Source organism: Mustela lutreola, chromosome 2 (genome assembly GCF_030435805.1).
Source record: "Mustela lutreola isolate mMusLut2 chromosome 2, mMusLut2.pri, whole genome shotgun sequence".
Classification (NCBI taxonomy): domain Eukaryota; kingdom Metazoa; phylum Chordata; class Mammalia; order Carnivora; family Mustelidae; genus Mustela; species Mustela lutreola.
In genome coordinates, this window is record NC_081291.1 from 3,503,432 (window position 1) to 3,518,871 (window position 15,440).

The 15,440-nt window shown below is 62.3% G+C and overlaps 1 protein-coding gene across 6 annotated transcripts in view; it reads left to right on the forward strand.

Moving 5' to 3' along the window:
• Positions 1-15,440, forward strand: part of KDM4B (lysine demethylase 4B) — a 130,002-nt gene that overhangs the window by 45,187 nt on the left and 69,375 nt on the right. For all 6 annotated transcript variants that reach the window (XM_059159572.1, XM_059159568.1, XM_059159569.1 and 3 more), the window contains 4 exons: positions 1,440-1,605; positions 4,936-5,111; positions 5,635-5,749; positions 10,115-10,308. In XM_059159572.1, the coding sequence (XP_059015555.1) occupies positions 1,465-1,605; positions 4,936-5,111; positions 5,635-5,749; positions 10,115-10,308 (626 nt within the window). In that variant the 5' untranslated portion in view covers positions 1,440-1,464. Of the gene's footprint in view, positions 1-1,439; positions 1,606-4,935; positions 5,112-5,634; positions 5,750-10,114; positions 10,309-15,440 lie in introns of those variants that run through there.

Here is a 15,440-nt window from a genome sequence, read left to right on the forward strand (position 1 = left end):
GGTCGGGTGCTTTGGGGGCTTGGGCGGGGATGCAGGTGCTGGGTCCCGGCTGCAGGCGAAGGGGGCTGGGTTGGCATGGTGTGGTGGCCAGTCCCGGCGGCCGTCAGGGTTCCCGTGGGGCAGCCTTCTTGCTTGGCAGCCTGGCTGTGGCCCAGGTCCTCCGACGCCCGCTGCTCTGGAGGGACGCCGGGGACGACCCCTTCCCCTTTACAACGCTGTTTTCATGGGGGTTTCCTGTGATTCCACCCAGAACTGTTGTCACACAGTGCCACGCACACTCCTGCTTGGTGGCTGCCCCTCAGGGAGAAGCCTGGGGATTTGCTGTGTACATGAGGCAGAGGCCCGTGGTGGGGTCCCAGCCAAGGACAGCGCTGGCCCCCTGCGTCAGGCAGGACCCTCAGGAGCCCTTAGTGGCAGGCACTCTGTCATTGGAGCAGGGCCTTAGTGCTGTCCTCCTGGTTCCAGCGCTGTCCCTGCAGGTGGGGGATGGGATGTTGAGGGCAGTGCCTGGAAGGGGTGCCTGGGGCCCCCAGAAGCTACCCAGTAGATGCCACCGGTCTTAGCTGCGCTTTCTGGTCTCATGCTGCCCTCTAGTGCCTGCAAGGGGGACTGCCTCAGGGAGGCTGCGGCCGCATCTTGGCGACACTGGAGCCCCCTTCCAGGGCCAGTGGACTCCCCCATGCCCCGCTTACTGGGGTGGGGTGGGGGAGTGTCACAGGAAATTGGGTTTGGCTAATTGTCTTCGGGGCTCTTGGGTCTGTATGCCCTTGGGTTCTGACCTTTTCCAGGGGACCCTTCCCCAGAGTCAGTCCCCAAGCTCTCCCTGCTTGGGATGGGTCCCCGACTGCCTCGCTGGGTCCCCTTAACTCCTGGAACAGGAGGGGGCCGCCATAGCATGTGTGCCCTCCTTCCCAAGAGGAGCCTGTCCCCAGCCTCTCTGCGGGCTCCTGTAGTGAATCTTGGGCCCGACATCTCGGCTCCTACGCAGAAACTTCCGGGCGCAGTTGCAGCTGAGGGTGACCGTGCGGAGCCCAGCCTCACTCCCCTCCGAGAGCCCCCACACGGGCTGCTGTTGGCGCGGGCACCCGGCTCCCAAGTGTATGCGCTGATTTGAAGCTGCCGCCGGCACACCCGGTCGGGACGAAAAGGCCCCGACCAGGAAAGCTTGTCTTTCTCGGGGCCCCGGCTTGAAATCAGCACTCCTGCTTCCAGGGTTCCGTTGGCTTGGAGAACTAGGGCGCCTCTGTTTTTAATTAGCTGCAGCCTTCTCGGTTTTCTGTGCCAGCGCGGAGAGATGGAGTCGGCTCCCAAGCTCCTCGCTGGCCCCAGCCTCGCAGCGCGGCCCCTGCCTTTGTCTCCCCGAGGCCGCGGGTATTTTTAGCAGGACCGGACGGGTGGCGGCACTGGTGCGCTCACACTCTCTTGTCCTCTCCTCGCAGGTGTGACAGCTTCTCCGCGGCAGCCATGGGGTCTGAGGATCATGGGGCCCAGAACCCGAGCTGTAAAATCATGACGTTTCGCCCAACCATGGAGGAATTTAAGGACTTCAACAAATACGTGGCCTACATCGAGTCCCAGGGAGCCCACCGGGCGGGCCTGGCCAAGGTGGGTGACGCCCCAGGCCCAGCGCCACCTTCCACCGGCTCGGCTCTGTGTGGAACCCTGCGTCCCCAGGCCTGTCATGGCCGTGCCAGTGGTCACCGAGCCTCTCTCATCTCGTTGTCAACGGACGTTACGGAGTTCCTCCCATGTGCCAGGCTCTCTCGTAGGCCTGGCACGCAGACATGAGTCCCGCAGCCCCTGTCCCCATGGGGGGCCGATGGCCGGGGCCAGCCCCTGGGAGTAATGGACCCCTAGGGCCTCGTGGCGGTGCCACACAGCACGGCTCACGCCATGGCGTGTGGCGACAGGAGGGTGTCGGGAGTCCGGGAAGGCTTCCAGGGAGACTGGTCCCCGTGAACCGTGTCTCTTCCCGTGGCATGTCTCTTGTGCGCCTGTCCGTGCCTGTGCATGGTGTGGGAGCACACAGACAAGCGTAGCCCATGTTGCTTTTTACCGTGAATGCTTCACGGGAAGCTGTGAGTGTGGTACTGCTCGCCCGATCGTTTGGAGGGTTTGTAACCTGCTTGTGTGTGGTCTGGTGGCTGCCTGTGTGCCTAGCTCTTCCTCCGAGGTGCCTTGTTCTCTGTTCTTAAGAGTGAGGGGTCAAGGAATTTTTCCCACAAAGAGCCTCGTGGGCGGGGCCGTCTCTGTGCCCCACTCAGCTCGGCCACTGAGGAGACCTGCGAGCCGGTAGGCGGGACTGTGTGCCACTCAGTCTGCACTTAGGGTGCACCGGAGTGTGAATTTCACGGGACTTTCACTGGTCCCCAAACATTCTTGTTTTGTTGTTTTTTTCCTCTATTTGAAATGGAAAAAAACAACACGCCACATTCTTGGCTCAAGGAGCCATACAAAAGCAGCCCGGCTGGGGATAGTGAGGAGTGTGTCCCCTGCTTCCTGCCCCCACCTGGTTTGGGTGGTTTTTTAATGGGTATCAAGCCCTCGTTGTTATGGTTATGTTTCTAATCTCAGCCCAGGGAGACAGGGCAGGCTTCCTACCCTGCACACCAGCATGGAGACGGCGTTCTGTGGGCCAGACAGTTGGGGACCAGAACCTCTACTGTTGAGTTAGTTTTGCTCCTCCCTTTAGACTCCGTCAGCTGGAAACCCTGGGTCCTGGGTTCTGGCGGGTTTGGGGGTTTTCTGCCCGGCTGGCCAACGGGCCATTGTCAGGGGACAGTTTCCCACCTGCTCTCCCCTGTCGAGGGCCCCTGGTGTGGGGCGTGTGTTTGTGGAGGGGGCCTCCTGTGCCTTGCCTCCTGTTGTTGGCCTGCTTCTAATTTTCCCAGGTTGCAGGAGCCCTTGTGTTTCTGGTTCGAGTCCCTCGTGGGAAGTGTCACGAGTCGCGGTCCCACATGGCTCTGTCCAGGGCCCTGTGACCCCGCAGCTCTCATCCCAGCTGTCTCTTCTGTCTCACTATCTGGGGCTCCTCTCTCCTGGCTGGCCCACTGGCTCTGGCTGTTTCTCGAGTTTTCCATTCACGGTGCTGTGGTGGCTGCACCAGTTCTCCCTCAAAATCTGAGAAAATTGTTGGGGCTCCTGGGTGGCTCAGTGGGTTGAAGCCTATGCCTTCGGCTCAGGTCATGATCCCAGGGTCCTGGGGTTGAGCCCTGCATCAGGCTTTCTGCTCAGCAGGGAGCCTGCTTCCCCCTCTCTCTCTGTCTGCCTCTCTGCCTACTTGTGTTCTTTGTCAAATAAATAAATAAAATCTTTAGAAAGAAAATCGTCACTTGGCAGGCTGACCCCAGCACCCCGTTGTTACGAGGCCTCCTGCCGCACGGGGACACCCCATGTGGCTTATTGCTGCGGGGCCTCGGAGCAGGGAGGGGCGTGTCCCCCGAAAGCCGGGATGGACCAGCCGCGTCCCCATTTACCTTGAGTCGGGGTTCCCAGCCTGCGCGCTGCTGACACTGAGGCGGGTCATTCCTTTGGGGGCATCCTGGGTGCCAGGGGGAGCAGCCCCTGTCGTGGCAGTCACAGATGTCCCCAGATGTGGCCCAGTGTCCGCTGGTGGCAGGGTCAGCCCGGGTGGGAGCCTCTGACTTCCGCTTCCTGCTGTTACTTACTCCTGCTCCTGGAGTAAATCCCCGAGTGCTGACCGTGGAGGCGGCACCTTCCCGTTGTTAATTGGCAACTGGAGAATGCGTGTTTTCATGGCCAAGCAAAGCCTTTTCTCGCACTGATGTCTATCGGGGACTCCTTGGGGACGGCAAATGAATTTCAGCCGTTCTGAAAGCTGCTGGCCACCTTGGGCATTGACATGGTGTTCTTGCCTTGCTGGCCCTGAGCTGCCAGAGGCCTCGGCCTCCTGAGTTCTTGGCTGCTGCACAGAAAACAGGTCAGTCTAGTTCCTTTTCCCAAAGCTGCTGGGTGACCCACTGGACATCTTGGAAGGAGAGTTGTTTGCAGATGCCTTCCCAGGGCTGACGGAGACCAGCCCTTGGCCCCAGGGGCCTTCGCAGAAGCCAGCTGGGTACCCAGGAGGCCCCCGGCTGGCCCCGAGGCCTCGCCCAGAAGAGAAGGGGAAGCAGGAGGGCAAAGAGGCGAGTTGGGCGAGCTCCGTGCATAACCCATGACCGGGAGCCCTTCCTGCAGGCCTTTGGGGGCTCTCCTGGGGTGGGGGAGTGGTCGCCTGTGGGCCCTGCCGCCGCCGTGAAATAGCCGCCCTGTACCTTGCAGTGACCTTCTTGGGTCTTGTCTCCTAGGGTTTGTGGCGTTATCACTCTCCGCCTCTGGTGTCTCACCGGCTCTTCTCTGTCCTTTGCACGTAGCACTTGTCTCCTCTTTGCAGTTTCTTTGTCCTCTATGGGGTCTCCTCATCTGCTCCGTCCCATGATGGAAGGCCCTCACCGGTCTTTGTTGTCCAATGTCCCTCTGGCAGCCAGAGCTGTGTTTGCCCCTTGGAGGTGTCCCGGGTGGGGGGCGGCTCTGAGCCCGGCTTGCGGTGCTGACTTCCACGCAGCCGGTGGGGTGGCCGCGGAGCGAGAGCGTGGGAGCCCTGGGCCCTCACCTGCTTGCTCGCTTTGTGATGGCACATCTGTGCGTGGGGGCCTGACCCTGGGGTCTGCGGGGTCCGCTCCCAGCTCCTGGAGCCCAGGCTGAGCTGTAGAGGGCCCAGCGGGCAGTGTTGGGAGGCCAGCACAGCTGCGCTCCGGCAGGCAGTGCCCGTGGCCCCACACGGGTCACCTGGGAGTCCGAGGAAGGGTGGAGATGGTCCTGGTGCTGCCGCGGTGTGGGGCCCGGATGCGGGCCCGGGGAGCCGCCGTCGGTCTCCTGGGGGAGGCAGTGTGGCCTCCGTCTGCGGACGCCGCTGACTGCCCTCTCGCCGCGCAGATCATCCCCCCAAAGGAGTGGAAGCCCCGGCAGACCTACGATGACATCGATGATGTGGTCATCCCGGCGCCCATCCAGCAGGTGGTCACGGGCCAGTCAGGCCTCTTCACACAGTACAACATCCAGAAAAAGGCCATGACTGTCGGGGAGTACCGCCGCCTGGCCAACAGCGAGAAGTATGTGGCTGGGCTGGGGGGCAGGGAGGGGCGGGTGTCCCGGGGGGGCCCTGAGGACCCGGTCTCTGAGGTGGAATCACACCTTGAGGGCCTCTAGGTACCCTGAAGTGAGGCCCTTGGCGGATCCTGACTCTGGGGGTGTAGAGAGAGTGGGACACAGTGGGGACTGCCGTCCTGGCCCCCGAGACAGGGCCTGGCTTCTGGTCTGGTATTTGCAGAGCAGAGGGTGGAGGGCAACCCTCAGAGCCCGCGTCCCTCATCTGCTGCAGTGGTCCCCGGTGTGTGTTCCCACTCGGGTGCCCCAGGCCCTGGTGGCTGAAGAGATGTGACGAGTGGGTATTGCTCCAGGGCAGGAGGGTGCCTGCCACCCATCCGTACCCTCTCAGCCCCAAATAAATGCTCTCCCAGGGCCACATCCACGTTCTCCTGGCTGGGCTCCAAGGTGTGGGTGGAAAGCCTGTCTCTAGCCGGGCCCCAGAGGGTGGGCCCCACGGCCATGGTCGCTGTGTTGTTCATCCTCCAGGTACTGTACCCCGCGGCACCAGGACTTCGATGACCTGGAGCGCAAGTACTGGAAGAACCTGACCTTCGTGTCCCCCATCTACGGGGCAGACATCAGCGGCTCTCTGTACGATGATGTGAGTGCCCAGGGCCCCGCCATGCGCTGGGGGACCGAGGGACGCCATTCCCTGGGAGGCAGTGGAGGGAGAGGCGTGGGAATAGGACTTAATCTTGCAACCCAGTACAAAATGCTGCGGCCCAGTGCCGGCCCAGTGCCGGCCCAGTGCTGTGGCCGGCTTCATTGGATGTTCTGTCTGGGCCCTGGTGACAACCACGTGCTCAGTCTCAAGGTGAAGAAAGAAAGAATCCGGGTGTGTTCCTGATTTGCAGAATCTGTCCTGCGGGACTGTCGCCCCCCCACCCTGATCTGAGCTCAGGAAGCCTGTAGCTGACCTCCCAGGGCCATCCTAATGCTCAGTTAGTCTGGTACTTTCCTCTCCAGGTGCTATCACTCTGTCTCCGGGGGACTCCGGGGCCCTGAGTTCTAGCCCCTGGGCTGGGCTGTGAGGGCCCTGGGGATACCTGGGGCAACAGAGGGGCCTCATGCTGGCCTGGGCCTGTCCAGGGGCACAGACCAGACCCTGGTGGGGACGCGATGTGGAGGCCTTGCAGAGGTGCCGCTGTTTGGCAGGATGGGGGTTTGAGTGGGACCGTTTATTAATCCTTATGGTGCATCTGATATTCCTGGGATGGCTCTACCAAGACCCATTGATTTCTAAGCTCTTAAGCCTGCCTCTCTCTTGTGTGTGTTCTGCCCTGGGGCTCTCCCTGGGGGGGTCCCCAGCTGCCCTCCCTGCCGCCCTGAGCCCTGACTCTGAAGGATCTGTTGCTGGATCGCTCTGTCCTTCATCCATGCTCCTCGTGAGAGTAGCTGGGGGCGCCTCCTGCGTCCTGGGCTTGGGGGGTGCTGGTGTGGGTGGGAACGAGGCCCCTCAGAAGGATCAGGACCCTCCTGAACGCATCAGGACAAGCGGTGAAACATGTTTCCCGAGCGGTGTTGGAAGGACGTGACTACCGCGTCGGTCCCAGCGGTTCGCCCGACTTGGGGAGCCTGTCTGACCTGGGGCCCACTGGCCTTCCAACTAGGGGGTCCTGGTTCGTGGTGGGGGCAGGTTCATTCCTCTGAGCCGGGCACCAAGGGCCGGCATGTCAGACTCAGGGAGCGCACCCTTAAGAACCCGAGGGAGACGCCCTCGCCCTGGGAGGTCAGGGACTAAGCGGACTCGTGGCCGTGGTTTCCCCTTCCTTGGACCTTGGTTTCCCCATCCATAAGAAGGGATACAGATGGTATGTGGCTGTCCCCCAGCAAGGGTGTCCTGGACCAGGAGGTTTGGTTTCTCCCTGGGACCCTGAGCTCAACCACTTGGTCTTGAGCCCACAGCAGTGACAAGCTCGTGAGGTCACTTGGCATCCTGCCACGTGCACGCCTTGGGTGTGGCGAGGACAGCAGGACGGGGGCCCAGAGGCCCTGTCAGCACAGATACATCTAACGCGAGGAGGCATAGCCCGGTCTCTCACGCTGCCCCTGCATACCTCAGCTGGCGTGCAGCTCACCCCAGGGCTTTGAACTTTCCAGTACTGTGAGCAGTTGCCCTGTGTGTGGATGCAGATGCGTTCAGAACCATGAGCCAGCTTTCCCTTGGGCAGGAATTCCCGTGGCAGGCTGACTGGGGGCAGTGGGACTGCGACTCTGGGCTTTCTGGGGCCCGTCTGGTCCATCCACCCGGGCTGTGGCTGCTGGTCCTGCCTGCCGCCTCCAGATGTCGGCGCTGCCACTGCTCCCTATTCCTCTGCTGGCCTCAAGGGCTGCCCGACCCCACAAGAGGGGCCCAGCCGCCCAAGCCCTTTTTCCCATGTCAGGCCGCCAAGGACCGGAGGGACCCGTCGCAGCAGCCCTAGATCAGGCCTCACCTCCCGCCCCATTCCAGCCAGGCTCAGGGCAACTCCCTGAAGGGCTCTGGCAGGAGGCCAGCAGTGGGGGGGGCCCTGGGTGCTGTGCCCCCTGCTCTGTGAGAGCATGAGGAAAACGATTTTCCTGGGGGCTCTGCGGAAGCCCCATGCTTGATGTTTGTGACCTTCCGGCCTCCTCCTTGCCCCGGGGAGACCTCAGGGCTCAGTGGCCGGGAGCCTTGTCCCCGTCCCCGTCCCGCTGTTCGTGTACAGTCCCAGTCGTTGGCGCTCCCCATGCGGCCACAGCTGGGATGAAGCTCTGGTGCTCGCGGGCTGGCACTGGGCAGCCCCGTGAGGGCCTGCGGTTCGACTTCCCGACTCGGAATCATGACTTCCAGGAAGGGATTCTGATCCCAACAGCTGCCGGGTTAGAAGAGCTGAGGTTTCTGTGTTGCCTTAGGACGAGCGGGGAAGTCACATGCCTGTTTGTCCGAAGGGCCGTTCTTGTCCACGGAGTTCAACTAAGTTAGTGCCCGTGGGGATCGGTTGCTCCTCTGTCCGTTGTCTGACCTACTTTGTCTTTTTCAAAGGAAGCATAATTGAGATGTAGTTTACACACCACCCAGTTCCCCCACGTAGAGCTTATAGTTCAGTACTTTCTACTGTATTTCACTGAGTTGTACGGCCATCACCACAATCAATTCCAGAACATTCTGTGAGCTCCCAAAGAAACCCTTTCTCATCAGCAGTCACTCCCTGTCCCCCCATGGGTCCCAGCACCCATGAGCCTCTTTCCCGTCTGTGGATGAGCCTGGTCTGGGCATGTCACACGTGGACTCACACCCTGTGTGGCCTTCTGTGTCTGGGTCCCTCCCTGAGTGCTGTGGGCTCAGGGTCTGTCCCCAGGGCAGCACACAGGGGCGCCTCCCTCCTGTCTGCGGCCCAGTGACCTGCCCATGCGTGCTGGACACGTGTGCTGTCCATTCACTTGGGTCGTTTCCACTCTCTGGCCGTGGCGAGTCGCATGGCTGTGAACGTGCGGACGCAAGTCTCCGTGCGGACGGATGTTGTCATTGCTCTCGGGCACGTCCCCAGGCCATCAACTGGGTCCTCCTGTGCTAAGTCCACATTTACCTTCCAAGGAATGGCCTGTGTCCTCCCCCGGAGCGCGCCCTGTTTCCTGTCCCCAGCAGCAGGGCGCCTCCGAGGGCTCAGTTTCTTCCGCGTCCTCCCCGACGCTTGTCACCGTCTTTCTCTTCGCCCCTGCACGTCCCCGCACGTGTGACGTCGTGTCCGCCCTGCAGTTTTGACCTGAGCCTGCCTGGGAGTTAACGACGTCGAGCCTCTTTGCACCTGCTGGTAAACCGGCTGCGCTTGCTTTGTGGAGAAACGTCCGCGTGGCTCTTTGCCTTCTTTTTAATCAGGTTAATTGTTCCTACTGTAGTTATGAGACCTTTGGAGAGGACACGAGTCTCTGACCTGATGGGTGACTCACGTATATTTTCTCCTCTTCTGTGGGTTTTTTTTTTTTTCCACCTTTTTTTTTTTTTTTTTTTTTAATTATTTGACAGAGACAGAGATCACAGGCAGGCAGAGAGGCAGGCAGAGAGAGAGAGAGGAGGAGGCAGGTTCCCCCCTGAGCAGAGAGCCCGATGCGGGGCTTGATCCCAGGACCCTGAGACCATGACCTGAGCCGAAGGCAGAGGCTTCAACCCACTGAGCCACCCAGGCGCCCCTCTTTTTCACGTTACTGATGGTGGGTTTTGTTTTTTTTTAAAGCATAGAGATTTTTAATTGGGTGAAACCTGATTTCTCTTTTTGTTTTCCTCGAGTGCTTCTGAGTCTGTGTTGGGGTTCCTGGCTTCTGCCTGGGGCTCACCTTGCCAGGACCAGCCGCTTGTTCCAGAACCTGTAACGGGAAGGGCCCGAGCTGGGTGTGGCGCAGGGTGGGCTTGGGGTGGAGAGAAGGCGGACGCTCGCTCAGTGTCTCCTCAGGCTTGGGGGGCTCTCCAGGGACTGGAAACAGAACGATGTGGATCTTATGAGCTCTCATGGCAAGATGGGACCTGTCTGGGCATGAGGAATAGATGAGTCGGGTGGGCAGGGGTTCTGGCCTGGTTTGCCTGGTTCTGAAAGCCATGCCTGTCTCCTCTGGCAGAAAGTGCCCGAGGGCCGGTCTGGCCCCTTTGCTGAGCTCGCCCCACTCCACGGTCCTCTTTCTCCTTCCATGTCATTGGCTCTGAGGCGCGTTAATTACTCACAACCAAACCTCAGCCTTCCCAGCATGGCCTTCACTGCCTGTGACGAAGGCCTAGCTCGGCGTGGCATCCGGAGGGAGCCCTACGTGGCCCAGGCCAAGGGGCTGGTGTCTCAGGTGGGAGGAGCCCCCAGTGGGGTTTAGACCCCGCGGCAGGTGGGGCTGCGACGTGGGCCGGGTTGGGGCTGGCCGCGACCTCTCGGGCCCTCCGCGCAGGCCACCTTGTAGGCTTCCTGTGCTCCTGCCGGGCCCCCGGGGATGGGCCGCCACCAACCATGTGCTCGCTGCCCTGCAGGATGTGGCCCAGTGGAACATTGGGAGCCTGCGGACCATCCTGGACATGGTGGAGCGTGAGTGTGGCACCATCATCGAGGGCGTCAACACCCCCTACCTGTACTTCGGCATGTGGAAGACCACCTTTGCCTGGCACACGGAGGACATGGACCTGTACAGCATCAACTACCTGCACTTCGGGGAGCCCAAGTCCTGGTGAGTGGCCGGCCGGCAGCCAGGCCGCGGCGGGGGCGCTGCCCATGCACTCCGGGGGGCTACACGGGTGAGGGGGCGCCTTCTGGGGGCTCCTGGGGACAGGCTCAGGCCTGTGGCCGGGCAGGCCCAAGTCGAAGGGCTCCAGCAGCTTGTGACCCATTGGTCCAGCCCCGTTGGCTTCAGGGGCAGCCTCGGTGGGGGATCAGGGGGCACACGTCCCCAGAAGTGAGCTTCCTGCTCCCTGGAGCTCACGGTTCGCCTCTGTGGGGGCGGTGTCTGCGGCATGTCTGTGGTGCTGGGGCTGCTCCCTGGGGCTGTGGGCCCCGGGGAGTGGTTGGCTGTGAGCCCTGAGCCTCCCCGCATCACCTCCCCCTCCCTGCCCCTCTGGCCTCTAGCTTGGGGGGGCGGGGGGCATTAGTAGCCCCCTGCTGGCAGGGTGGCCTGAAGGAAGGCCATCCTGTGAGCGACGGGCCCTGCAGGCCAGGTGGAACATCCAGCGCCATCTGTGTTCTGGATTCTGGGAGCTGAGCATCCGCCTTCCACTGGCGGGACTGCCGTGTGCCGCCTTCTGTGTGAGACCGCCTCTGTTCCCTGCGGTTCCCAGCAGAGATGTCGCCGCTGGTCCTTTACATCTCCTTTCCTTTTCCCAGCTGTCTTAGAAGGTTCTGTTACAGTGATCATCGCCCAGAGGGAGTGGGAGGGGGAGCAGGGGCCCCAGGAGCAGCCCGTGGCCTCTGGAGCTCAGCCGAGTGCCTCCGCATGTGGAGGGGGTGGGGTGGGGGTGGGGGTGGAGAGGACCCAGCTTAGTCGGGTACCCAAGCTGGCCCCTCACGCTGCGGAGCCTGTGCCCACAGGCATGGGGGAAGGCCATCTCCAGGTCCCTGGAAGTCACTGGGACCTCCTAGAGCCCTTGGCTAAGGGAGGGTGGAAGCAGGCCCTCTGAGCAGAGGGCTCAGAAGCCAGCAGGAGGCCCAGGCCAGGGGGGAGGACATGCCTCCCTGTCCTGGCGTTGGCTATAGGACCACCCTTGGCTCCCCTCTGAGGTGGCCGCAGTGGGATCCTGGCCCTGCTCTCCTGCAGGGGGCTCCTGGTCTGACAGGGAGGGCTGCGGAAGCATTGGGGATGAACGTGGCAGAGGCTGCCTAATGAGTGACCACACACCTGGAGGCTTACCACAACACACATGGTCCCTGACGTTGCTGGAGGTCAGGAGTCTGACTCAGGTTGCATTGGGCTAAACGCAGGCCTGAGCAGGGCCAGTTCCTTCCAGAGGCTTCAGGGGAGACCTGGCTCCTGCCTCTTGCTGGCCTGGGTCTCCCCCCTCCCACCCCCCCACCCCCGCCCATCCTCACCTCCAGCAGCGCAGGGTCTGCCCATCTCCGAGACGCCCACCCTCTGCCTCCCACTCATGAGGGCCTCTTGAGGACGCTGGGCCCACCAGGACCCCAGGGTCACCCCCACTTGGGGGCCTTGACTTCATCCCGCCCACAGAGTCCCTTTACTGCGTGAGGTGACATTGTTAACAAATTCTGGTGGTGAAGCCGAAGGCATCTTTGGGGCCGCCGTCCTGCAGGCCAGGGGCCCTCTGACCTTGGCGTTGCACTGTATCGTTAACTTTGTGCGTATGCTGGGATCCTGGTAGGATTCCGAGCGCTTCTTGCTGGCAGTTCACTTGTCTCTGTGGCTTTGCTGCAGCTCTGGATCATCGTGGCCTCTGGCTGGGGGGTACTTACCTTGTAGGAGGCATTTGGAGAGAGATCGATGGGGTTGGTGATGCCCATTGCAGGAAGGCCCAAGTCTCACACCCTGTGTGGTCCTGAGCCCGTGGGTGGAGGTGCGTTCTGGTAGGCAGTGTCACCCCAGGGCTGCCCAGGAGGGCCCAACAACAGCTCGGTTACCCCGTCCCCTCCCCTCGTCTTGATGGCAGGGTCAGGCTGCAAGACCGTGAGGCGCTAGTCCAGGCGTGGGGAAGGGCTGTGCTCCGGCCCAACCCTGCAGCGGTGAGCAGGGCCTGGTGGTGCAGCTGGCGGGGTGAGATACTTGTGCCCCTTCCCTGGGGGCTCTGCTTGCCGGCTCCCAGCGTTTTGTTTCCTCCCTGTGGGCCGGGGCAGGCTGAGCACCGCCAGAGAGCCTTCTGGTCCACAGGCTGGGGTGTGTGCAGTGTGTGTGTTTGCATGTGATTGTGAGAGTACGTGTGAATGTGTGAGTGTGCGTATGTGTGCACGAGAGAGTGTGTGTCTGTGCATACGTGCTTGTGTGTGAAGGTGTGAGTTCACGTGTGTATGTCTGAGCATGTGTGGGCGTGTATATGTGTAAGTGTGCGGTCATCTGTGATGTCTGAGTGGTGTGCGCTGCGGTCCCCGCTCACTGGTCTGGGTGGTTCCTAGTGCTGCCCCCTCCACCCCCGGGGCGGGGCTGGAGGGCAGGGGCTGTCTCTCTGCTCTGGCACCAGTTTCTGATCCCAGCCCCACGCGGCTCCCCCGAGCACCACTAGATGGCGCCCCCACCCTTCAGCACTGGCTGTGCCGCCTGCGCCGTGGAAATTTCCCAGGTTCTTCCATCCTTTCCGTGGACTCCTGGATCCCAGCAGTGATGGCCCCAGAGGCTCCCTGGGAGAGGCAGCAGGAGGAGAGTGAAGATTGCCCCGGTGGGGCTCCCCCACTGCGGACGCCCGTGTTTTGGCTTGGGTCTGCTGGCCAGAGGGATCGGAAAGGGAGAAAACCCACCTTTTCCTTAGAACACACGAAAGGAGCCCCAGCTGAATGCTGGCTCGTGTCAGCCAATGGCAGGTTCAGCTTTAGCTGGTGGCCCTGCCTGAGGATGCGCTGGCCTCGGGCGGCTTGGGGCGAAGTGTGAGCTTGTGATGGGCAGCGACGGTCACAGAGAGGGTCACTTGGGAAGTGGCCTGGAGAGTCCAGAGAGGTGAGGGAGAGGGCACTAGGAACATGAAGGGTAGCAGCCCCCGGCTGGTGGGGCGGCTAACGGGCAGGACTGACTGCTCTGCGCTCGCCTCCGACCTCTGGTGGCTTGGGGTTGAGGCTGCAGCCACAGCACCCCGTCCCCTCCTGTCTACCCACCCCCGCTTCCGCCCCTTCACTCCCACTCACTCCTGAGAGCCCTGGGGCAGCAGTCGGCAAGGCTGGCATCGGGCACAGCAGCGGTTCATCTGAGGGAAAGAATGTTCTGGAAGGCAGCTTGAACTTGGTCTTGGTTTCTGGTCTTGAAGGGGGAGGGCATCACACACACGTGGTGCCTCGTGCTAACAGAGTGTGGCCAGTGGGAAGAGGCTCCTCTATGTAGGCTTCTTGCCCCCCCACCCCAGCGGCTTAGCTCAGGCACCCTCTCCCCAGGACCCAGGTGGGGGCCCAAGATGTTGTACTGGCTACGTGTGACCTTGGCGCATCTCCTTGTCCGATAGTGGACCCTGGGAGGGCAGGGCCCTCGGTCTCCCCCGCCCACCCCCGGGTCCCTAGCCCCCAACAGGGACCTGGCTTGGCGCAGAGAGGGGACTCCGTGCCTATCTGGGTCCTAGAGGGCCAGTGCCATGTCGTGGGAACTGGTCCTTGGGGCTGAGACCCCTCTGGGTGCCCCCGCCACCAGAGCCTGGGGGTGGGTGTGGCCCCTCTGGTCCCTGGGCTGGTGGTTCAGGGGGCCGCTGGGTGGCGCCCCTGCTCCTGGCCCTTGTCTGGGGCCCTGGGGCCTGCGCAACTGCCCCCCCATCATACTCAAGCACGTCTCCCTGATTGCTCGTTCCTCCGGCGTCTGCAGCAGCTTAATTGCAACCATTTCCGAGTATTTCGGTAGCGTTGTTTTTTTTTTAAGTGTCGACGTCCTCAGGTTTACAGCGTTTTATGGGGCCTTCCTGGGTCTGTTGCTACTTTGGGAGCGTGATTTGTGTGTCACAGTGGCGTGAACAGCCGGGCGTCCATGAGAACATGGAATCGCTTCAGAAGGCCGGCACTGGGCGGTGCTCTCAGGCAGCAAAGGCTAAGAATATCTGAAGCATTTGAGTGCTTCAAAATCCCTTTTGAGATGGGGATTTAAAATAGACCTGCTGCTGCAGCTCAGCCGCTCCCTGGCCTTCCTGGGGCCAGTGAGGCCGGGAGGGCGGCCCGCTAGGCCGGTGGGGAGGGCTGTGGGATTCCACCCCGGTTCAAACAGCTGGGCCTTCTGGGAAGTGCTTGGGGGCGGTGGACCACCCGCCCTCCCAGGCCCTCCCAGAGCCCCTGGTGCTCACTGAGCTGGAGGCGATGTCCCACAGCCGCCCCAGGACGGCCGCCAGCCGCAGTCCTTCCCCGCACGCTGTAGCCACGGTGGGCCCCAGGCCTCGTGAGCGTGCCGTGGGGGGCTGTAGGCTGATGGGAACGGCACCCCCACCTGGCATGGCGTCTTGCTCAGATCCAGACCGAACACGGTGTTCCCGTTCTCTCTGTGGCTTCCTTGTGCCCAGCGGGGGGTGGGGCAGGGGATGGGGTGGGAGAGGGAGAGTGGGGGGAGGACAGGCCTCCCAGGGGTCTCCTGAGGGCCCCTGGGGTGGGGGGGGTAGCCAGTGTTCCCTGCAGGGCATTCGTCTGGGCCCTGACCCTGGCCGTCAGGCCCGTGACTCAGCAGCATCCCCTGGTCCCGGAGCTGTGAGTTGTCTCTGGCTGTGTTCTCAAGGCTTCCCCAGCCTTCCCTGCCCGCCTGCTTCTGTTGGCCTGGGATGCATCTCTCAGGTCCTCCCGGCAGGGAGCACGTCCTCAGACCCGCACGTGTGCCCGCACGCACACCTGCCCCACGTGTGCAGTGCACGTGCTTCACTCGCGCAGGCGTCCCGCGTGGGGGCTGGGGGAGCCTCCGGGAGGAAGCCTGTTCCTACGGAGGGCATGGAGCCTCCCTGCCCGTGGGCTCGTGCAGTGTCCCGGGCACCAGGAAAGGAGCCTTGCAAGCAGAGTCCGGGGACAGGGTGGCGGTGAGGGCGATGGTGCCGGAGCTTCGCTTCTCTGCCCTTTAAGAAGCCCAAGTGAGCCTGGGCACCGGGGAGCGCTGAGAATTTTTCCTTTTGATGTGGCTGCACCTAGAGTTTTCTCGCAGGATTTTTCCCTCAGGGGAGTTTCACGGGAGAGGGACAGGGCGGCCTTTCTTCTGTTGCC